General features: G+C 36.9%; 1 protein-coding gene across 5 annotated transcripts in view; it reads right to left on the minus strand.

The window, feature by feature from the left end:
• Positions 1-271: 271 nt before the first annotated feature.
• IFTAP (intraflagellar transport associated protein) overlaps positions 272-24269 on the minus strand; it is a 62841-nt gene continuing 38843 nt past the window's right edge. For 3 of the 5 annotated variants that reach the window (XM_071558662.1, XM_071558664.1, XM_071558661.1), the window contains 2 exons: positions 1314-1444; positions 272-343 (listed from right to left, as the gene is read on the minus strand). In XM_071558662.1, the coding sequence (XP_071414763.1) occupies positions 310-343; positions 1314-1444 (165 nt within the window). In that variant the 3' untranslated portion in view covers positions 272-309. Of the gene's footprint in view, positions 344-1313; positions 1445-20322; positions 23163-24269 lie in introns of those variants that run through there. The other 2 variants (XM_071558663.1, XR_011698088.1) reach the window with 2 other exon arrangements.

A 24269-nucleotide genomic window follows, 5' to 3' on the forward strand; every position in this document is an offset into this window, starting at 1 on the left:
CATACAGGCTATTCAACATGGGCCTGCCATCCTTGCATCCAAAAGAGTGTGTCTGATAAATAGTACTACATAGGACAGATGGGTGTAGAAGACCTATCTGAAACTCAGCAAAGGCAAATGCAGGGTCTTGCACCTGGGGAAGTGATAGCGATGGAGAGAGGTGATACAAAAAACTTTGTAACTAAGAACACGGTACAAGTATAATTTTAAAACTTCAACAAGTCTCTCATGTATGCAGCTTGTCAGGTTCAGGGTGCTTTTCAGCGCTGTCCTTTGAGGTCCAAAATCAAAGCTTGTTCTTTCCATACCTCATAGTCTGGTGTGTTTCCCACAAGCAGAATCACTAAGAGAGAGGAGGAAGAAACAAGGGCAATAAAACAAGAAATGTCATTCATAAAATTTCCTTTTCATGTGGGTGCTGCTATATAGGGTATTTCAACCCCTTCAAAATCAATCTGAGAACTATTCAATATGATAAAGGAATATGTCTCAATTCTGGCTATAAGATAAATGGCATGAAAAAAAGTTCTGAAGCTAAGTGGAAGGAATAGAGAAAATACTGGTACTCTAGATACATTTGAACAGAAAAAAAAAGGGACAGAGTTATATAATTATTCCTCGTAGACTGATTTTTGAAGGGATCAAGTAATAGAATATTTACCTGAAGCAGTTTTCTTTTTTCATAGCAGAAAAAATAGACTTAATTGAAAAAAAAGTTCATTAAATGAAGTTTTATTCCAGCATTTTTCATTATCATTCCTCAAGAAAAAGAAAGAACTGGTAGAAAATGACATATCTAAATTCACATGAACCACAAGTTGTGAAATAAATACTATGCAGGCCTAGAGTGTGGTGATGCTATTGTTGATGATGATTCGGTTTATAATGGTATAGTTAAACATAATAAGATCAAAAGTTTACACAGCAGAAAAACAGTGGAATTCATAAAACTTTTTTATTTATTGGTAAATTAAATTAGGAAAAATCACAGAATGTTTACTGAGTAGAAGATAAAAGAAACTAGCATTTTTCCTTGTTGTTAAGCTCACCTCTTTGAGTAACATCTTATTTCACAAAACGTAAGAAGACAATGGATACCAGAACCAAAATGTGTAACTATACAACCAAATGCAGAGGTTGTTTCAAAATTTACTGAATAAAAATGCCTGACTGGTCTTTAAATTGCACCTGTTAAGCTCTGTCTTAATTTATTAATGCAGATATGGATCCCATAAATAGCTGTGTTCATCTCTGTTGCCTTGTTATGAAGAGTAGCTACTTGATCCAGATGGCTCTCTTCTCCCTTAACTCACCTGTGTGCTACAGGAGAGCTAAGGAAACAGCCCATCATCCCCTGAGGCTGAATAAAAGGTCTTTGGGTGCACCAGCAGGCAGGCTCTCCATCTGAGCAGCAAGCCAGTTTGGGAGAGTCCTCGAGGCAAACCTGAAAACAAAGCATAGCAACTGTAAGAATTCAATATAATTAAAAATGGAAGGATTCAGTGTGCCAAGTTTGTTTGACAAAATTGAACAAACAATAGAACATCAACAGACATGAATCAATAAAAGATATGTTATGGATTTTCATCTGTAAATACATATAGCTTAAATCCCTTTATATATTTTTCCCAGAATGAGTCAGAAGTAGATTCCTTGAAGAGCCTTCTGTACCCTAAATATATAGAATAATAACTGCAAAGAGTTTAAAGGCAGGTTAAGAGTTATTTCAAAGAGGATTCAAAAAGAAATAATGAGGTAAACAGACCTGACTTAAAAACTAGATTTTATTGGAGGCTTTTCTTTTGAGAACTATCAGGCAGTGTGGATATCATGAGGTTACTGTTGGGAAAAGAAATGAACCAACAAATCTCTACAGATTGCTGGAAGCAAACAACACTTAGCACTATTGTCAGCACAGTTTTTCCCTTGTAGCTTGAACAATGGTTGAAAATTATGATTAGATACAATCAAAACACCCAGTGTACACAACAAAACGCATGAAAGAAGGCATTGTTAAGAAAAAAACAATTAATGAATTTTGTAACAGTGAGGTGACCTACAAAAGGTAGCTTTCAAAGTGTATTTAAGGGGAATACGAACTTTTTCTCTAATATGTGTAGAGATTTTTGAGATACATTAACTTAGTGAGAGCTGTGAGTGCAGGATACATACAATTCTCTTACTTGTGAGGGGAGAACAAAATTCGTAAATGACTTGGACTAAAGGGACTTCCTTGAATCTTGAGTTCAAAAAGGGGATAAGTATAAACTTCAGACCACTATCTGACATTAGGCAAGATGGCTTTTGTTCCTGCTCATCCATATGCAAGCTGGTTTAGTAGCTACTGCTGTTCCTTACTAATGTCATCCAAGTCCCCAAAGCAAAGACAGAGCAGAAGATATGGCTTTTTCATGTGATTTTCAATGCATGCTATAAACACATTCTATGAAAGGATAAAAAAGGAACTAGAATGTGGTCTGGGGTTTTTGGGGGGTTTTGTGTTGTTTTTTTTTGGTTGTGTTTTTTGGGGTTTTTTTACCATATTAACCACCAAGCTATTTAGGGAAATTATTAATAAGCTAGTTAAAAAGTAGACCACACATATTCTTAGTGACTAAGAAATACATAATTGCAGTTAGAATTTTCAAGGTATGCTTTCCTAAAAATATAGAATTTCCAGTCTATAATGCCATACTACTCCATATGTAACACTTTTCTGCTAGTGATATGGAAAATAGTTTCTGTTGTCATCAGTTCTAGGTATTGTCAGTTAAAATAGTAATTAAAATAGGAACCATTTCTGTTTCTTAGTGTTTTGGGTTTTTTAATTATGCAAACAAACGTTTAAAACTGTGTCTTTTACTGGAATACAAATAATCACTATATAAGTGATTAGTGAGATTTAATAATATTCATTTGCATATTCAAGTTAAGAGCATCTTCATTTTATCACAGACATTGTGATAGTCTTTTCCATAAGAGGTTTTTGAGAATATTATCTGCCAAGAGAGCCTATATCTGAATGGCTGAGTATAAGATTTCACTCTAAATAGCAACTGTGGAAATAAAATTATGAGCAAAGACTGTGTGAGGAATTCTTTTTTTACTTCCTCTGGTTACAGCTTCATGATTTATGCTCCAAATTCAAATGGAGAGAAGGCAGTCAAACAAGATTGTGTTATATTTTTTCCTTGCCCCTAAAATTAGGGTATGTTTTCAATATATATGATTTATTTTAGATTAATATGAGCTACAAAGACTTTCAGAACACAGTACTGTGTATTTCAGTGTAGGAGACAGCATATGTTCTGTCTCATAGAATGACAGCTACCTCTGCAGATTGCCTAGTCCCATAAATTTAATTGTGCGGCCTACAGAAAACAGGATTCTAATGGCTGTATATCTATAGACAGAGATTCATGGTGCTAGAAAGGCCCATTCAGTCATAAGTTGGATTTTCCATATATTGAGGGGCTCTTAAATTTCACACTGTAGCCCACATTGCAGGAAGAAATACATAGCTAGTCATCTTTATCACCTATGGCAATTTGTAATGAGCTTCAGAAACCATACCAGCAGAGCCTGCAGTGTATGTGGGGGAGGACTGCCACAGCTTCTAGGAGAGGAGAAGGATATCAACCAGAATGAACGCTTCTCTCGAAACCTATTTCTTCAGGCTCATTTTATGTCTTTGTTTCCCTCACATAAAAATCTGGATGTCATGGGCCTGCAGACATGAGAAGTTACTGAAATACAGACTAGCTTCTTCTGTAGCCTAACAAGCTGTAGCACTTGAGGCCAGAAGCACTGGGAGGAAAACTGAGTCAGACATTATAGGAAGAGAGAGTAAGATGGCAGGTCCATGCTCCTAACAGTGGGATTTTTTTAGATTCTGATGGCCTTCATTAAGCCTAAGCTTACTAATGTCTGCAAAGGCTGAAATTAGCTAATCACAGCAAATAGTAAGGAAAGTAGTATCAACAAAGAGGACTTCAGGGAAAGCTCCTGACTTGAAGGTCAGGAGCTTTACAGTGTAAATTCTGGTGTTGGCACAGAAAACAAGACAGGTTTAGAGTGTAACCAAGAAATCTAGTCTTTTGAAGCTGACTTGGGAATGTACCACAGATAAGTATTGAAAAATTTTGTAGTCATCATTTTATGTGTGTGCCTGAGGGTATAAGCATACCTTTCCCAAAGATCACAACATGCAGCAACTCATTTAAAATGCACAGACTTGAAGACATTTAGTTGTCTTACCTTTTCTACTAATATATATTGCAGAAATGGGACTTCGAATGAGACATGGATATTTGCTTTAAATGTTGTAGGAACATGTTTTTGAAACACATACCTTGATGTGTGACACCCCAGAACAGACTAAGATTTGCTAAACTGAGCCTCCAGAAATTTTTTTGCTGTTCAGGCACAACTGGCCCATTCAGATTTATACGACTGTCCCTACCAAGACAAGTATCTGTGTACTTGACTCAGAGATGAGTTATTAATTCATAAAGATCCCTATATTAAATACATATACTATATAGTGTTTTCTGTCACTACAATGCCTTTCTCCTCCTATTTTGCATTAATTACCCTCTTTCATTAAACTTGCTTTCCAGATAGTTGGTTAAGTTAATGTATTTGCACTTGGTTCATACATTATTTTCTGCAAACTATATGACATTTTGCATACTGCACACCTTGTCATAAATTATTACTTATTTCATAGTATGTATAACTCTATATATCCAACCACTCTAAATAAAGGTAAAGCAATGCCTCAGCTACTGGTAACTCACAAAATAACATACACAGAAGCAAGCCATTGACAAATAGAGAAATAATGAAGATTTCTTTTCAATCTAATGGGCATTAGGGAAAATATTTTGAAGTTCAGCAAGTAGTTTGAATTTAATTTATAAGTTTACTAACACAACTCCTAGAGCTGGCCATGAATTCTAAGAAGGATGAGAAAATGTCACTGCGCTATGAGATAAGGAGTCACTTAATCTTCTCTGTCTTATTCCTTCATTTGTTCAGTTTTCTTTTATTAACACAAGAACAACAGATTTCTTTAGGTCTTGAAGTATTCTCATTTATCTCCCTTTGCTGAATTTCAGTTCTGTAGTGAAAAACTGACTAGCTGGGGGTTCATGCAGTGTCTGTCATTCCTTGCTCCAATATGAAACAAACAGAGGAGCTCTTAATATATGCAGTGAGGAAGGTTAGATAGACCTCCTCTACTCTTCAAATAGGAGGCAAAGTACACCACTCTCTGGATACAAATTATCCCAGTGTCACTGAACATCCCCCTGGAATTGTGTGATCTCACAGTTTGTCCTCTTCAGGAGATAAATTTTCTAGAATTGCACCGTGTTCCAGGGGAAAAAATAAATAAATCAAGAAAAGCCATTTTATGAATAATATAAAATCCTTTCTTCATCAAGTAAATAGAAAATTGTATTCATCTGGACAGGTTTTTTTTTTTATCCAGGCACAGAGTGGTGAAAGGCAAAAGTTGCAAACAAAGCCATGAAGCCTTCAGGACAACAAAAAAGCCTTTACTTCTCACCATAGCTGCAACAAGATCTGAAATATTCCTAATGTTCAAATGACTACTCTCCTGTCTGATTTCTTGTGTGCTGTGCTTACGCCAGTGTCTGAAGATTGCTGTTTCAGTTTCTCACTTTGTTGAATTCCCACCAAAATGTAGTTGAATGTACAGAGCTCTTGTAGAAATCTGCAGTTGGGAGACCAGAGATGTTCAGGTGACTGCAAAGCAAGTCATAAGTGTTTGCTAGAAGGAGCCCTCAAAGCTCGAATTGTGGAATTAAGTAGCAGGAACAGTAACAAAACCCCATTCAACACATCAGGTAGCAAATGAATGTAATATGAGATCTGCAATTCCAGATGCAAGTTTGTTGGTGTTCCCACCCACTGTATATTTTAAAGTATTTTTAATATCAGGAATAAGTCCAGATACGAGGCAGGTGTATTGACAGATGTAGTTTAAGTCAATACTAGTAAGCTTAATACTTGAGCAGTGAAAACCTAGTCCAAAAAGTAAATACAGGTCAGTCCTTTCTCAGAGCAGGACTTCTTGGAAATTTCAAGAATGCTGCTTACCTGCTCTGACTTCCTTAATGTCTGTTCTGTATTTTCCTGCATTCTCTGTGATACATTGATCTGATACGTTGCCAAGGTGTGGGATAAATTTGGCATGGCCTTGCTTCTCACAGTATTGATGTAGTGGCTTTTCTTGTGCTTTTTTTCCTGAAGGAACAGCTGTCCTCAGTCAAGATCTATTTCCTCCTTTTCTTAGTTCATCTTTGGAATACAATTGAAACTTTGTTTTATTCTGTGGGTTGACCCACATAGATTTCATTTTGTCTCAGAAGTCGTTTACATCAGTTGATCATAAAGAATCTGGCAACATTATGTGAGGCCTGTGTGGGGCAATATGTAAATATCAAATCTTGTTGCTATAGACTAGAAGGGAAATGCTGCTTATGAAATATGTTTTAGGAACTGAAGATTCCAGAGTATTTCTAGGCTAGAGTTTACTAGCAACTTCAGTACACTTTTCCCTGAAAGTCAGGTGATATATACACTTAAATCGGAATTGTGACATTTGCAATTATTTTCAAGCAAATGCATGTGCCTTCAGGGATAACACTCAAAGAAAACAAAAACTTAGACAATAGTCTTTTCTCTGTCTTTAGATGTTGGGAACAGAAAAAACCTCTTGCAAAGAAAGACACCAACAAGCCATTAACAAACTAAACAAACAGATACATGCTTTTATAATATCATCGGGGAAAATATATTAATTCCTTGTTATTGTCCAATATGTTATTTGTTAAGGAAGTGCACATTTTAAAGGGCCAGAATAGAAGACTGAACTTGAAGCTGTGTTGCATTCTTCTTATGTTGATAATGCCAAAGTTCCCAGAATCCCAGACTATTCTGAGTTGGAAGGGACCCACAAGGATCATCGAGTCCAACTCTTAAGTCAGTGCCCCATATTGGGTATTGAACCCATGACCTTGGCATTATTACAACCAAGTTTTAACGAACTGAGCTAATCTCAGGGTCTAACCCTTCCCATTCTTCTTAACAGAAGTCTGGTAAGATCCTAGGAGGGCTGATTATTGGCAAATCCTTCCTCATGTGAATTTCCTTTCACTATATAATGCTGAATTTCATCTAATTCATGTTGCTTCTATTGTCAAGGGAAAGCATTGTCCCCTGAGTGTTCTGGCTCTTTTCTATGTCTAAAGCACTTCCCAGCATTGCCACCAGTAAATTTTGTTATAGACACATTCTTTGGTATCACAGATATTAATTAAAGAAGAATTTAGTTCATCGTGCAGTGGGCAAGGAGTCTGGGAGATCAAAACCACTCTTTTCATAGCCCACACACTAAATCCCAGTTGTTTTGTTTTGGGTTTTTTTTGGTAGCAACAATGATGTTGAACATGAGGGCCAAAGGATGATTGCTCATGGAACTGAGAAGCTCAAAATAATTACTTCTGAGGAAGAAACAAATCCCCAGTGATCTCAACAATGTGAACCAGATATGCTTAACCCCACAATGGCAAGAAACCAAACAGATTGAGTCACAAGCTGAGTAGTAAGGATTTTTAATAAATTTTCAATTTGGAAATATCACATGATAAGGAACAGAAAGATAATACCTTTATGCAAGGGATAAATATTACTGCTTGTTACTGGTGCTTCACTCCTCTGACATCAATAAGGCACTAGAGCAGATTTTTAAAGTAAGGAAAAGGGGGGGAAATTAGGTCAGCATTTTCTTATTTTGAACTTATTTCCAAGATAACAGATTAATGTGACTGGACAAAACATCTGTCATGGAACAGCATGGAAAATGTCGAAATATACTTTAAGCATCTTGCAGGAGCTCTCATACTGCTGCATATGCTCAGACCACCCAAAACAAGTAGCTTCCACTGAGAAGTAATAAAGCATGAAAAGGAAGTTTCCCAAAGACAATGCAATCTCAAATGATGTTTCCTATAAAACAGATTGCCCAAGTAGTAGAGAGGAGTAAAGTGAGATAGTAAGGATAGCGGAGCCACTGTCTCCACTAACCATTTTCTAGCCTGTGTCACTTCCTATGAGGACAAACTGGTTTTAGTTGCAGGGAAGGCTAGACAATTACATTTCCATGGTCCTGTCTGAACTACTTGTGTTTTTATAATCCACTCTTGCAGAAGTGAATGGGGAATCTCATTCTCTGCCTCTAAAAGAGCTTATATTACATCTGAAACCCACACAATACATCCTTTCTGTGTTGTACTTCATGAAAGCAGGATTGTTCATTCAACATCCATATGTGATGCTCACACTTTTTCCATGTGCCTGCAGAAGAGAAAATATATGATGTACCATGGATTTTGTTATTCGTTACGATCAAACCTTGACCAAGTAAAATATTATCAAGGTAGGAGAGTGAAGATACTGTGAACTAGTGATGATGAGCATTAAAAATCACAATATCTGTAAACTTGTAGACCTCAGTCAGCACTCTACAGTGTCTGCTGTTACTCTCTATACCTACTGTATTTCTCTTCAGCATCTTTCCATTGCTGAAATACTCCCAGCTGCTCAGTGGAAATAAATCTGCACACCAGTAACACCTTGCTGGGCATTCCAGGGACTTAAAACCTTGACTACAAAAATGACACTCGTACTGTCTTTTAAAAATGATTGGCAGAAGATGCTGCAGAATATCATGCCATTAATATGAAGTGTCAAAAGCATATTTTTTTAGAGCAACTGGCAGATGTTTGGGCTTTCAACACTTGTTTGAGATTAGAAAACTAATATTTTACTTATGTGTGAGGGGAGAAAACAAGCAAAAGCCAGCAAGAATTTTTTTTAAGGATCTTCTTAATGTCCTTCTTTCTAAATTACAAATGTTTAGCTTAGCTATTTCTTTGCATTTCACAGACAATAATTTTCACAAAAGAGATTTATCATTGTCTTATGAGTTGTGTTTGATTTTGTCCCTGTCAGTTTCAAACTCAGGTTTAAAATAAAACCAGAAAGATGAAGGTAAGCTAAATCACTGAGGCATATAGGGTGGTGCATTTCTTTGCCTTGTGATTGTAGGCAGCTGGGCAAAGAGCTCCTGATGAAATTCATCTGGATTGTTAATCTCCAGCAACGTGGGCTGTAAAGCAAAGAACACAGAAAATCACACAAAGTACAATCCTGATGCACTATTGATGGGTGTTGGGCAAGTGGAGACTTGGCAGAGGCTAAATAGGGAGAAATGACAGGAAAACAGCACTGGGTATGGGAGCTATCATAGCATTTCTGAGGCAGGGAAGATAGCAAGTTGGAAGAAGCTTCACTGGAGACACAGACAGGCTGCTTGCTCTTAGGGTGGGTAGTATGACTGAAAGATTAGTAACTCTGTCAGTGTGCCCTGGGCAGACAGTGGCACGCATGGTAGGTCTGGGTTGCATGCGAGGATTGAAATGGAATTTTCACAGTTTCAGCTCTATGGCTTAAGGATGACACATTTCAAGAAAATTCATTACCATGGCCCTTTCTTCTTATTTATTTCTCCTTTTTAAAAATAATCACAGTAGAAATAATGATCATAACATATGACCTGGTACACATGTGAAAAAATAATTGTATGGCACTTAAGTTTCCTCCCTAAATACATTTTTGAAGGTCTCCATTTTGTGTTTTGGATGCAGGGAGATGTAAGAACTAAGATACCAAACTCCTGTTAGCAGTTGTTAGCCAGTTTCCATTCTAATTTTTCCACTTAATCTATGCCTCCTGTGAATCAACAAAGACATGGAATTGTAGACCTCTTGATCTTCATCCTGGAAATGTACACCTAAAAAGGGCTTTAGACATCAAAAGAAACCCCACTTCATTTTTCTGCTATTGCTGTATCAATTACTTCAACATATTTTCAGAGGGTTTAGATGGCTTTTTTTTTGCAGTAACCTAACATAATCCAAGGACTTGTTTAATTCCCAATTTTTTTTTTTGCTGGCCTTTGTGAGTATGTGCTGCTCATAAAAATCAACCTATACCAACCAGTTTGAATGCACTTATCTCCCAAGTATGAGTCTAAGCAGGGTGTTCAGTGTGGTGTACTTGGGGTTTGCTCACACACTTTGGCATTTTTTTTTCATTTTAGTTTACATTTGTGTCTCATGGAATTAGGAAAAGGGAACAAAGACAGCATGGCATTGTTTGTTAGATGAAATAACCTGTATTTTCCTACTTGCTCTATAAGAATGCAATGTCTAGAGGTGAATCCAGACTCTTTAAAGAGAATCAGAATAACTAGGTGGAGGTTGATACATGTCTAGAACTAAAAAGTTGAAAAAATAGAATCAAAAATAACCAATTAATTTTGTGTTGGTGAAATGGATATCAGATGAACCATGACAGAGGCACACAGAGGAATTTGTCTATCAGGGCAGAGACCAGTGAAAGCAGAGGAAAAACCATAGAAGACTGAAGCTTGGGAACCGAGCTGATGGAGCTGCACCACTATACCAAAAGCAGGACAAATATGAAAGACAACAGACCCAGAGACCTAAAACACTCAGCAGTGTTGCCTTTGTAATGTAAGTACTCTGCTACTCAGTCTGCCTCTGAAGGGCCCTCCTGTCAGGCTGAACAGAGAACAAAGCAGAGGTGCATGAATCCTTTGCTGTTCTGCTGCAGTGATCACTCAAGAGTTCAGCCAAACCACACTGACTCTGACCGGTTTTGTGCTAGGAGCCCTTCATGGCCACTGAACCTGGGAACTCCTCTTTACATGTGTCTGAAACTTTTCCTGCTAAGGAAATTTCCTTCCATTTCTTTATAGACATTTAGGGAAGCTTATATTTAGGCTAGAGATGTTTTTGAAAGAGAACGTTCACAGCTAACTTGTTTAAATAGTAGTTTTCTTTTGAGAAGCAGAAAACTTCACAGTTCCCAATTTCTCTGTGTGTGTGATGAGTGGAGGTTTTTATTATCCTAAGTGCTCCTCTAAGGCAGGTGTATTTAGGTTTATGGAATGAAACTAAGTAGTCATATCTTTTTTCAACACCAGCTACACTATTTCTGGAAACCTTGAACTGTATCTGTGCTTAGGATGCATGCAAATAATACAAAAGTGGTAAAAAGAAAGGAAGAAAAATTATTTTTTCTGTACCTTACTCTCTGTTTTAACAGAAAACATAATCAGTGCTACCATGTACAACTATAATATTCCCTGGGTAAAGCAGCACTCTACTGCATCTATCTATTTATTGCTCAGTAAATGAATATGGGTTGGGTAAGTGCCGTAGGAGAGCTGCTCAGGAGTGGTGCAGCATTGCCACCGTGTGCTCTGTACCAAGAATTGGTTTTATGGTGTCAATACAGTTGCCCTCCTTTTTGTGTTATTTTAGAGAAACAGAAAAACATTAAGGGCAAGTAAATTCTCCTCAACATTTATTTTTTTTTATTGTGGGTTTAGGTACTGGGAAACAGTACAGTCTGGAACAGTGCCCATCAGCCATTAGTCTCTTAAGAGAGTCAGCCAGCAAGCAGCACATTTGGGAGTCTGCTATTTGTCTGTTGTGGGGCACAGGAATTGAGTTAGGAATTAATGATCCCAGGGCTAAGTGGAAAATTCAAGCATTTGAATAGATCAGAGGTGAGGGTTTTTCCTAAAAATACCATATTTCTTTAGTATTTTTGCTGAAATTGTCCAGCAGTATCTTTCCTAGAATAATCCAATGGAAATCACATTCTGGTCACAGTGGCAATATTAGCCATACATTATTGCCTTTAAGGATCAGTGACATTTTCAATCACCTTTGACACAATTTTTCATCTTTTTCAGAGGGGTTAGGTCTTGGCTAAGTGTGATGCTGATCTCAGCACTAAGAGAGTTCCCAAATGATCTATTTTTGACTTTCAACATGGCAATAATGTATTTTTTTACTCTTGATGAAGAAGGCTACACATTAAATACAAAACATTAATGTAATCAAAATACAACAGTGTGAAGGCATCCCATATTTTTTGTATTTTTTACTTGGGAGAACTAAAAAAGTACCTAAAGGTATGGTATCTGTGATGATGGGAAAGAAAAATTTAAATAAGAAAGCAACAAGAAATCAATTTTTAAAAAACTCTGCTGGTGGGAAGGTGGAGGGCTACACTGGACCATTCATGCCACAGATGCAAAAAGCAATTATGTTTGTACCAGCAGTGTGGATACATTTACTGACTACACACAGCCAAATTAAGTCTGATCATCACGGTCAAGGTCACTGAAGTTACAGTCCCCAGCTGGCCCGAAGGACTGGCAGCAACCAGCCGGATTCTGGGAGGGGCAGGTGCTGAGTTGGCCCTTTCACCCTCCTGACGTCCTCAGTGAGCCACAAGCAAATTGAAATCTATCCTCGAGGAAGTCAATCTTTACTGAATTAACTGGCACAAATTGCACCTTTCCACCTAATGCCAGGCAATGTCATGCAGCTATTCTGGTTCCTGGCTTTGTCATTTTGGTCAATTTAAATATTTTTATTGGTACACAAGCCTAGAGAGCACATCTGATAGCACTTCTTGCATACTGATGTTTTCCAGCCCAATTCTGTCACAATTCAAAATGTTAATTGTGAAACGCTGGACCTCTAATAAAATTAAATCTCTAGATAATGCAGAACACACTAGTTCAGGAATTACCAGTCCTGTGGTACAGTGCTCACAGCCATGACTTTGCACCTCTGAAATTAATTTCTAGTACAGATTCACCTTCGCGCTGCTGCTAGAAAGCTTCCTCTTCCATCTCAAGTCTTTTCATAACCATAGTTACTGGCTTCCTTTTGTAAGTAAATCCCTCAACAGCTGGCCCTTCTCTAAGACATCAGAAAGAACAAGAGAGCATGCAACGAGTACTGTTCCTCACTTGTACAGGTTTTTTTTCATTGTATGTGGCCTTGAGATAGTACAAAAATAGGTGATAATATTTTATCTGAGTTTTGATAGCTGTGAGTGAATTCACAGAGTTTCTCTGGTGGTGGAGTCTTTCCTTTATTACTCAACTCTTGGATGTTTGATTCTATAGCTCACTAGAGAAGACTCAGCACCCCTCAGCATGAAAAACATGGTGCAGTCAAATATATTCCCAGCACACAAGATCCGTCAGGGAAAGTGATGTGACTCACATTCTTATTTTCTTTCAATAATATAATGTAAAAGCATTATAATAACATGCATTATTTGCTAAAAAAAAAGAAAAAGAAAAAAAAAAAGAATGTGTTGTTCCTTGTCATATTTAGAACATTTGAATTTAAATAGACATTTAAAAATCCTATTTTCAGCAAACACAACAAATGTAACTGTTTCCAGCTTGAGGTAAAAATTGGTTTAAGAAGCAGCTAGTGAAGCAACTACTGGAGATGCTATTACAAATTTGCTATCAATAGTTCATAACTGCAAATGAGTTTGAGGATCATGTTAGTACACGGCTAACAGAGAATCACTTCCACTCCTCATTTCACTCCAAGACCAAAACAAAATACATCTGAAACGTGAAGATTCCCAAAGTAGGAGCTGTCTTAGGGTTTGAGTTCAGTCCTCAGTGGGTGTACAGGCTCTGAAATTCAGCTCAGATATTTCCAAATTTTTGACCACAAGAGACATTTCAGACTCTTCATTAAAACGGGCTTTTTGTTTACTCCATTTAGCCTCTCTTCTGTATAAAAGGCTCTAATAACTTTTATGTCATATGCTCTGCAATGAATGGATAATTGCGTCAACCCAGCAAGAGCATGACTCACTGAATGAGCAATATCCATTTTCAACAGGGCAAAAATATTGGTGTAGGCCCACTCAATTGTTCCATGATACAATTTAGCACCGCTATAGCATGTATTAAATTAATTAAAAAATTTTCCTTCCCATCAAAGGTATAATCAAGGCAATTTGCTTCCAAACATAATCAGAAAACTACGCAAGGAAAGCTTTGCAATATGAGATATTTTTTCACATGGAAAGTTAATTGATTTTCTATCATTTTTCCCCTCTGGGATCCAAATGAAGCTTTACAAAAGTTGTTGCTCTTTTATGTGTAATTGGTCCACTTGAACTTTTAGAGCTTACTTGAAACTAGGCCAGCAAAGTACTTCTTTTCTCCCCTTCTTCTGAGAGATTGTATCAACAATCATGAAAAAAAAATTACCTAAAGGTCACAGAAAACTCCAGAGGACTTAAAACAATTAACATTTGTAACAGAGAAGCTTTACTGTGAGGTAGCCATCAGTTTCCTCACATTGAATACATCAGCAAACATCTTTCTGAATGTTAGTAAGATGGAGGTGGTTTGAAGAAACACATTTTTATTTCCTCAGTGCTTGGCACCAGAGGAAAATTCCACCTGGAAAAGAAAGATTAGGAAAGGTGAACTGAAAAGCAAAATTGAACACTCAGTTACATCAAGTGGTAATCAGCCTAGGTGCTGGCATTGTCCCTTAGCCATTCCTTTGGGGAGGACAAGGTGAGGCAGGATTACAAAGAGGCATGTTTTCCAATACAAAATAAATAAAAATTACATACTTCTCTGGGGGGGTCTCTTAGTAAGCTACAGTTCTCTGGAAGTGTCCCAGAGAATTGGAAGCATTATACATGAGTCCAACTACAACAGACAGTGTGTCCATGTATTTGCTATGTTGATTCTGATATGGGATGGGTGTATCAAGACGAATTTACAGTGATCAAAAGACAGACTATTTTGAAGTTGACTCAGCTGAGTTTTGCTCTGAATTATTTCATCCAGGAGCACCTCCTTGATGTGGGTAGTACAAATACTTCATAAAAATATCAGCTTAACTCAGTATCCATCTATTCAAATTGACAGATGGCCAGACAAAGGGTTTGATGGCCTCTCTGGCTCTCACTACAGAGAAGGTTCCCTTTTCCTGCTGAAAAATACAGTGATGCAATGCCTTGTTCTCTGTATATCACCCTACATTATATTGATTGCTTTATGGTAGCAGTTCAATAAAGGCAAGGAGAGAAAACAGTAAATGAAGCATGACCTGAAAATACAAATTTGACTGCTTTTGGATTCTGGAAAAAAAATTACCTTTACTTATTCCAAAGTAAGATCAAAAGTGATGTCATTTACTTTGGCAAAGAGATCAAGGGTGAGCCATGCAGTCATGAGCAAAAGATCTACATATAGACACAGGTTTTCTCAATTCCCTGATGTGGTTATGATCCAGCATTCCACTTCAAAATTCTACACTGAATTGCCTTCTTAAGAACAGGAAAAAGTAAAAGCCTTTTCTCTTGTCTTACTGTGCAATTGTAATGCAATGAGGCTGTTCAAAAAAGCAGAATATTTAAATAATATCTCATTTCTCATTTTTGCAAGTCCTGGCAGTGATGCTTCATAAATGGGCTGCCAGCCTGTGTACAAATCAGGAGTTGGTAGAGATGCTCCAGAACTGAAACAATCAGACTGAACCTGCAACACTAGTAAACATCCTTTCTTCTAGTGTAAGAATTGGGACTTATGACAATAATAATCTTAAATAGCAAAGTTCTTCAAACCTCAACCATTCATTCCCATGTATGTTAATCTTAGAGGGAAAACATTAATGAAGTCCAGCTCCTGCCTGATGCACTATTCTGTTCCTGCAGCATATTCTCCAGTGAGGGTTTTTTCAGATTTCTTTTAACTGGTCTGAACAAATCAGCTCCACCAACTTCCCTTTGTGGCACTTGCAGAGTCCAGTGTATCTGAATTTCAGCAAGATGTTTTCTGTAAATTAACATTATTTAATTTTATTGCATTTTAAATTTCATCACTTCTGTTCAGAGCACTCCAAGTCACATCTTTTCAGTATCATCTTTGATGGATGACTTTGATCTGTTTATTCTGGGGCAGAGAGTGAAAAGTATCAAAAGAATACACATTTCAAAAATTCCATTTGGGAAAGTATAGGATTACAACCAGTACCAGATAAACACTCATTTGAACATTTGTGATCAGAGCCTAATCCTGTCAATTAGTAAATGCAAGCACCTTGTAAAACACACCCTGTAACGAACACTAACTAGTATCCTTGAAATAGTAGCCAATTGAATTTGATTACTTGTTTGCCACCATGTTCATACATATGGGTTGGGGGACACGGTGAGGAGGGGTGTTACTCAGCTATCTCTTTGGACAACACAGATTCTCAAAAAAAACTTTGTGAAAGAATCAAAAGCAAGACATCAAGCAACACAACTGGAGCACAAGCAACATTTGGCTGCTCAGCCAACATCTTTTCCCACTAGCTCTCTTCTTCCTGTCCTCGACAGAAAGCTATCCACTGGGCCATTGTTTTTTTGTGCAGTTGACATTACTAATGTTCATGAATGGCAAATAGATCTGTGGAATTCAGGAAATGTGTCACAACCTGAAACAAAGAGCCTTAAATGGACCACAATTTTATTGCAGGAAATGCTGTTCAGCTAATGCAAGCTGTACTTTTGACAGTCTGGATTTTGAAATATGTTAGTAAACAGAATCCTTGGTGGGCAGAGGATATGAAGTGTAAGCAGCTGATTTGAACAAAGGCTATTTGGAAATAAATTTTCACTCAATAAGTAGGCTGACCATTATTTGTATTTTCCTGCTTGTTTGTTTTTGACAGCTATGCAAATGCTAAGCTTGACCATGAAATGCTAACTGTGCTTTGATGCTTCCTGACCCAAACAGCCTTCCATATCTTTTACTTTAAAATTTTACCGAGCAGGAAAGTAGCTCATCAGATTAATGTAGTATCTTGTCAAGTTTTAGGAAGCTAGTTGCAAAAGTGACGTAGGAAAGACAAAAACAAAAATAAGGAAAAGACGATGAAAAATGCATTTCAACATTTCTCTCTCAAAGAACAGATGTGCAATCTGCAGCAAACCTAAATGGCAGAATCAACACTTTCAAGTAATTGGTAGAATTTATCCTCTTGCTAAGTTATTCTGAGGAGCATAAGCAACATAGTAAATGACATTTGCCTCTTTCTAAGAATTATGCAGATCATATTGCATTTTACAAGTTTTTGTACATATGGACCGAAAAGCAGATAGATTCAAGAAAACTTATTAAACTTAGAGCTTACTTGCTACAAGTACACACCTGCTCTCCAGAAACTGCCACCACAATCCTCAACCACAACTGCCACATAAGAACAAACTCTGTTTTAACATATGATAGAATGAGGCCAAAGCCTTAGTTTATGGTGTTAGCACTGCCACAAAATATACCGAAGAATCTCACACAAATTTTAATCTCATTTTAATGGCTTAACTGTGTTGTAAATCCATGTGAACTACAAAATGATTACTCTTAATTTTTCAGTTGGGCATTCAAAGGCTCTCTAGAATTACATGAATTCAACAGAATATTTTAGTATAGTTCACTCTCTAGAAGAATAAAATTTTCTGTTTAATTCTACTATTCTTTTATCTATTATCTTTGTAGAGAGTCCAGCTATTCCGATTGTCACATTTACATAGGCAGGTCCCTGACTGCTTTGGTTTTTTTAGGCCAGATTGGTACTACTATGGTACTACACAGAGAAATGTTTGCTTAGAGATTTTTAAAGTATCTACTTCTTCAAAGTTTGGGACTATTCAGATCAAAGAGGGCTTCGAATATATACAGAGAGAGTTTCCAAAACCTGAAATTCACTGTGAAGTTAGATTTAGGGATTTTGTTCCGATCTATCTTTGCTTATTATTTTGAAACATTTATGCAGAGAAATGTACTGAAGAAAGCACCAGAGAGTATATAAAATTATAGGTCATTAATCAGGGAAATTTTACTATCTGGCCTTTTTGAAAGTGCTGTAAATGAGACAAATATTTCTGCATTTTTGTAAGGCATTAAAATTGATTTCCATTTTAACTGTGAGGCATTGCAATTGCAAATAAAGCAGCTTGTATATAAAAATGACGGTACGTATTAACACTTGCTTTTCTTCTTGCAAACTTGTCATAGACAAGCACTAAAACCATCTCCAGTCTAACTTGAGGTATTTCACTGCTCATACACCTGTAATGTTGTCGTACATTATATTGCCAGAAAAACACAAGGTGTCACCTCCAACAGCCAGCAATAACAAATTTACCAAATTCATCATTTTTTGAGATGTTCTACAACTTAATACCATTAAAAAGGAAACTGCCTGCCTTGTTTTCCCAAGGGATTGGCAGACATTTAGCACCTGGGAGAACTGCATGTGCCCACGACCAGCAAAGGCAGCCACCTTTCCATGAGAGGCACCCAGGACACAAGTGGCACCTCAGACCCACCTGTGCCAACTGACACCTGGCCACAAGAAAGCGCACCATGGTGGGAATCCCTCTGCTATCACAGGCGCCTGGCTCTGCGGTGCAGGAGCTCACCTCCTGAGGCCAGCAGGAACCCTTGCCAGGGGTTTCCTCACTTTACTGAGAGGCTTGAAAATGCTGAGGCTGAAATGCAGCCCGTGAGGGAAGGTAGTGAGGCGCCTGATCAGCACAGTGCCAGAAAGTTAACAGAGTCTAACGAACCTCTGCCCCAATCCTTGTCAGTCACCACTTTTCCACTGCACATCTTCAGGAGTATCATATTCACAATGGTTGTAACACAAATCTCTGCTGAACAGAGGTGAATAGCCACACTCAGCTAAACTATTCAGCAGGATGGAGTACACCTGGAGCCCAAGTACAAAACTGCTGGTTCAGTTTCTTTGGTCAGTGTAACTGAATTGTCTCACAGTCTCTTTACAGGGCTGTGAAAATTCATACCCTGGTCAGACCAGGCTACTGCCTAAGACTCATAAGTAAAACTGAAGTTAGAGGACAATAGGACACAAATTAGCCTGCTATCCGTAAAGTGGACACTTTTATACTAAATATCTGTTTACCCACGCTATGATGTACATGAAGTTGCTGAGCAACTAGGAATTGGGTCCTATTCTGCATGTAGTGTTGCATCACTGACAGTTCACCTTTACAAAAAAGTGTATGTTTTTACAGAAGATGTCAGGTCTTTTTAAAACCATTCCAAGATAATGCAAAGCCCACCTCCAATCTTTGGCAAGATGCAGATGCAAAAAACCCCCAACACTTTAAAGGAGGTTGGAATATTTAGTAGTTATGTAAGTAATCAAATTTCATTATTTGAACGGAACTTAAAAATGTGATATTTTTCTTAAAGCAAAAAGCAATGTTCTAAGCACACATTACTACAGAATTTTCAAAATTACCTGTGTAAAACTGGTATCTGAATAGTTACAAGATATGTTATTTACATTTTATTTGCATTGGCTTCTCATTTAAACCTTTTCATATAATGATAATGGGCTATATACATAACTATATACTCAGTGAAGTTAAATCATTAATTGATTTGGCTCCATGTTCTTTCAGCTAAGACTGTAAATACCAGGCTCCTGTCTGCTCTGTATGAATACAAACGGCCTGAGCGGAGTTCTGCCAGTTCATAGCAGCAGAAAATGAAGGCCAGAGGATCAAAGGGTCTTTTCCATAAGAGCAGGGATTTGTTTCCATGCCATCTTCTTCAAAAGGTTCTGAATTATCCGGTGAGTACTTTCCATACTAAATTATTTTACTTCAGTGGCACTGTGCGTATGCAAGTGTATACAAAGATACCTTTGTTCATTAATAGAAATATATTTAGAACCATAACAATGTCTGAGTCAGATTTACCTGCATCTCTTTTCATTTCTTCAATTTTTATCTTATTCTTTCACACCCATTATCTCAGCAAATAATTACTGTTTCTTTTACACCCACAAGATGTAACTGTGCATTAACAATATCCAACCTTTCACCAGAACCAGCCAAGGAAACAGCCATCCAGATTCCTGTCCCAGTGGAAGGACGATTTTACTTTCCATAGAACTCAAAGAGTCACTCCTGATAACTGAGGATCCATCAAGACAGGAGAGAAACAGTGCTGGTGTTACCCTTCTGATAACACCAACGTAAGCAACAAGTTTAATACCAAAAAAAAAAAAATTTTGTTGTAGATAATATCTACCATAACCAGTCAGATAAGTTCACTGACTGATAAGGATGCAGATCTCTACTGCACTTTAGACATCAATGAAGTCATGAATACAAAGGGATTAGAAAGATGCATCACACAGCCTTCTCTTCCAATGGGTTCACCCAACATCACAGATTTTGCAGTTCAAAGTCCTCGTCAGTGTGGTAGAGAGAAAGCTTTCCCTTTCTGCAGCAGCCCCTAAATAAATCCCAAGTATCACTTCAAGTTTCCTGTTCAATGTGAGAGTTTTGCCTTTAATTCTTCTGGAAAACCGGAAAAATGTTTTGAAAAGACCATAAATACAAAAGACAAATGTCCCTGCTGAAAATATTAAATATTAAAGAGAATACAAGCTGCAAGAGGAAAAGATATATATTATTCAGATTTCAAATCACCTCACAAACACTGAAACAATTCCAGGTAACTAACTGCATGTGCAAGTATAAAATTTAACATGCACATAAAATATGTTCTTAAAAATGACAACCTGGTAATGGAGAAGAGGAAAATATGCCTCCTCTGTGAAGGATAATCAAATGAAAAGTATAAGCCAAAAACAACCACAGGGGCAGGCCAATGAAATGTCATTTTCAGAAAATGTAGCCTACATTGCCTAATTTTCACTGTGATATTCATGTCTGTTAACAAAGAGCAAGAATCTTAACTCTTAAATGGTGTAAATGTAAGTGAATTATCCCCATTTCTCTGTATGTAAGATGAATGTCACTAAAGAGTTCCAATTTTGTTGGGTATTCTGCAGCAAAGTGCTTCTTTATATCAAACGAAACCATATAATGACTATACTGAATGACACTTATGGAGCATAATAGGTACTCAGAACATTTGGTAAGAATCATCTGCCTATAACAGAAGGAACTGAATGGCTGGATGTATCCCTAATGTACAGGGAAAAATTTATAATCAAATGAATAGAAAATGCACTTAAGAGATTCCAGTGCTGAAGAACATTACAAACCCTTAGACAAGTCTTCTCATTGATTCTACTGGTGATAGGATTCCCACAGGACCGATCTACAGTTTGTGTGTCTCACACCTTTCAAAAAAAACCCCCATATACAAGAAGTACTTAATTATCATTCCACAAAACTACAAAAGTTCGCTTTTATGGCTGATTCTTTGTCTGCAGAATAGCAAATTCTGTACACAGAGGTCCCCCAAACTGAAGCTTCCTTCCATTATTTTTGTTATACATATATACACTAAAGAGGTTGTCTCCATTATTTTTCTGTTGACGCTTTCAAAGGCTGATCTTGCCACCATTATGCAGCATTTCTCAATTTCTTTCTTCCAGATTTGCTCATGGAGCTCTTCCAGAACTTACTTCTTAACCTTGCCATTTATACACTTATGTGTGTTTTTTAGAAGATGAATTAATAATTAGATCTGTTCAGAAATTTTTAACTGAATGTTTCACTTGAAAATTCCAGTTAGATCTAAAGTACTTCATTTGAAATATCTTGTGTTCAACAGAATACTTCATCACATAATCTCATAAAACAAAACAAAACAATTTCAAAAAAACAGCACAATCTGCTACATAGCCAATTACATTCTAAAAAAAAACCATTTCATTATAACACAGGCATCTTTTTGAGTGTAGATGTTAAAAAAACAATATTCTCATTACATTCTACTAGCAAAGTCCTGTACAAACCATTTTTTCTATACAACATGTTTGTACTTTTACATCAGTCTCCTTAAATATCTTCTGTGAGACCTCTTTCTTATCTGGGTTTTTTTTTGTTAATCTCACTGTTAAATTATATCCCTCTAATGGAGGTAAGTATCATGCCTCAAAAAAGAAATGCTATTGTGATTTCAGTGAAGAATGATTATGGCCTAAAAAATTACTGATCCACACAATCCCTCTTGGAGCATCAAAACAGCTTTCTTTGCTTTTATACATTGATGTCAATGAAGCAGCCAACTGGCCACAGAGATCTCACCCACAGCCTTTGAACAACTTATGATTTGGTGTCTTCTGTGTCTGCTCAGGCACTCTTCCCATATTTATCATGATAATCACCCACTTCAGAAATAATGGAGATAGACCAAGGACAAAATTTTGGCCAGTAACCTTTAGCAAATGCAGTTGTATCAGAAAATGACCAATAATACAATGCAGTGTTGGATGTTAAACCAACCTCAATAGCAAAGCCTCCACAGTTAGATGAAAAAAAAGAATTCTAAACTTTTCATAAAAAGAGTACATACTGCCTTGCATCAGAGATGCACATTCTTCTCTCCCACCCATATAGCTAATCTTTACTTAACTCCAGTTTGCTGTCTTGGAGTGATGCAGATTATAAGCTATAAACTGGTATTTAAAACTATCTCTTATGAAAAAGAGTAAAATCTTAGAGCCCTTCAATGCCAATTCTTTTAATGGATCAGATGGCTATTTTTCCATTTGTGTGGATGGGGTTTTTTTGACCAGTTACTGTTTTAATTTTAGGAATTGTACCATGTCAATTTTGATCAACACAAAATGTTTATTGGAAACAGGAACATAGAAAAAAAATATTCCCAGATTTATTCACTCACGTAACTCTGTATATTTAAAAGTTCATAGGCTGGTTTGCCAGCTGCAAAAAAAATCTCTTAATTGCATTACTGAAAGAACTATGTAAAAGGCAGCTTTGGGACCAAGTCAGTATCAGATATAAGCAAGAGCAGCTGTGGTGCTATTCTGAAATCCACCAGCTTGTTTGGTCATACAGAGTAATCACTCCAGCATACCTATGCTAAGCCAATATAGGCTCCAAGGCACCTTGGTAGAATAAACAGAAAGTCTCAGGGATGTCATTTACTGGCCATGAAGATAAGAACATTAAATAAGAGTACAATGAAGAGCTATATTTATGCCATACAAATGTCATTTCAACAGAACGCCTTTGACTCAGTCTTCAGTTCATGTTGAACACATTTTCTTCTCTTCAGACAATTCTGTAATGGCCTTCAGCTCAGCTTCAGAGAACTTAGGGGTCAGTGCCACATTGTCATAGTCAAATTCTTCATCAAGTGAGAATGGTTGAACATCATCCCCCAGCAGCTGTAAAGAGGAAAAACAGATACATAAATAATATTGCTGCAAGTGATAATATGGAAGCTTAAAACATAAACTTCTAATTAATATTTAATTAAACTATTTTTTATAACTCTAACACTCTCAGCTGATTAAGCTCTTTTTAAGTAAAAGAATAAATTCAATTATTCAATTTGACCTAATTTAAGCCATTTAATGTGCCCCATTTGTACTGTACTGTATCTGAATGAATATCATTAACTAATTTTGCTCAAGGCAAGGAATCTAAAAACCTCCCTTGCACACATCTATTATATTCCTGCTACTTGTAGCAGGCAAGGCTGCGGGGATATGGAGAAGTTATGTGCAGCTATATTGAATTTCAAAGACAAATTCCATATCCTTAAAATTTAGGCTAGTATTACATAAAGCTTCAGCATACATGCATCTGATACTAATGTAACATGATTTCCAGAACACAGTTTCAGCGAAGGAAAGACCCAGAATAAGCAAAATTATACATCATCACTTTTCAGACTCAAGTAATTTCTTTTCACCATGTCATAGATGTGCAACTGACTGTTTTGTATCTCTTGCATGCTAAACATTAGAATGTTACTGCATTTGCCAATATGTGCTTTGTTGACATACTGTATAGCATTTTATTGCTTCTGGTTGAAATATCTTAGAATAAACACTCTGCCTATAAAATAAAATTATGAAAACAAATAACTATGGCAGACTCCATGCTGATAAGAAACTGCAGGAGGCCACAATGCAAAAGGTTTAGGGTAAGCAGTTATAAAAAATGAATTTCTGGGCAACACAGGAGCAAAATCCTCACTATTAAAACTGCATAGGAATGCTCCCTATCCTACAAGAAGTTAACATAAAATGTCTAGAAATGTGTTTCAAAGATTTAAGTACTTCAGCACCAAATCAGTAACAGATTTAAACACATGCATATTTTTCAAGCTCCTGATGAACCCTTGGTGAAGCCAGTGAATACTGACATATCTGAAATTGAGAATACACATATTTGTTTGCTGACAGACAGGAAGAACACATCATCTTATGGTGACTGCTCAGTTTAGAAGGCACAGTATCCTGCACAATTTGATGCGGCATTTTGTA

This window comes from Pithys albifrons, chromosome 6, assembly GCF_047495875.1.
Source record: "Pithys albifrons albifrons isolate INPA30051 chromosome 6, PitAlb_v1, whole genome shotgun sequence".
In the NCBI taxonomy this organism is placed as follows: domain Eukaryota; kingdom Metazoa; phylum Chordata; class Aves; order Passeriformes; family Thamnophilidae; genus Pithys; species Pithys albifrons.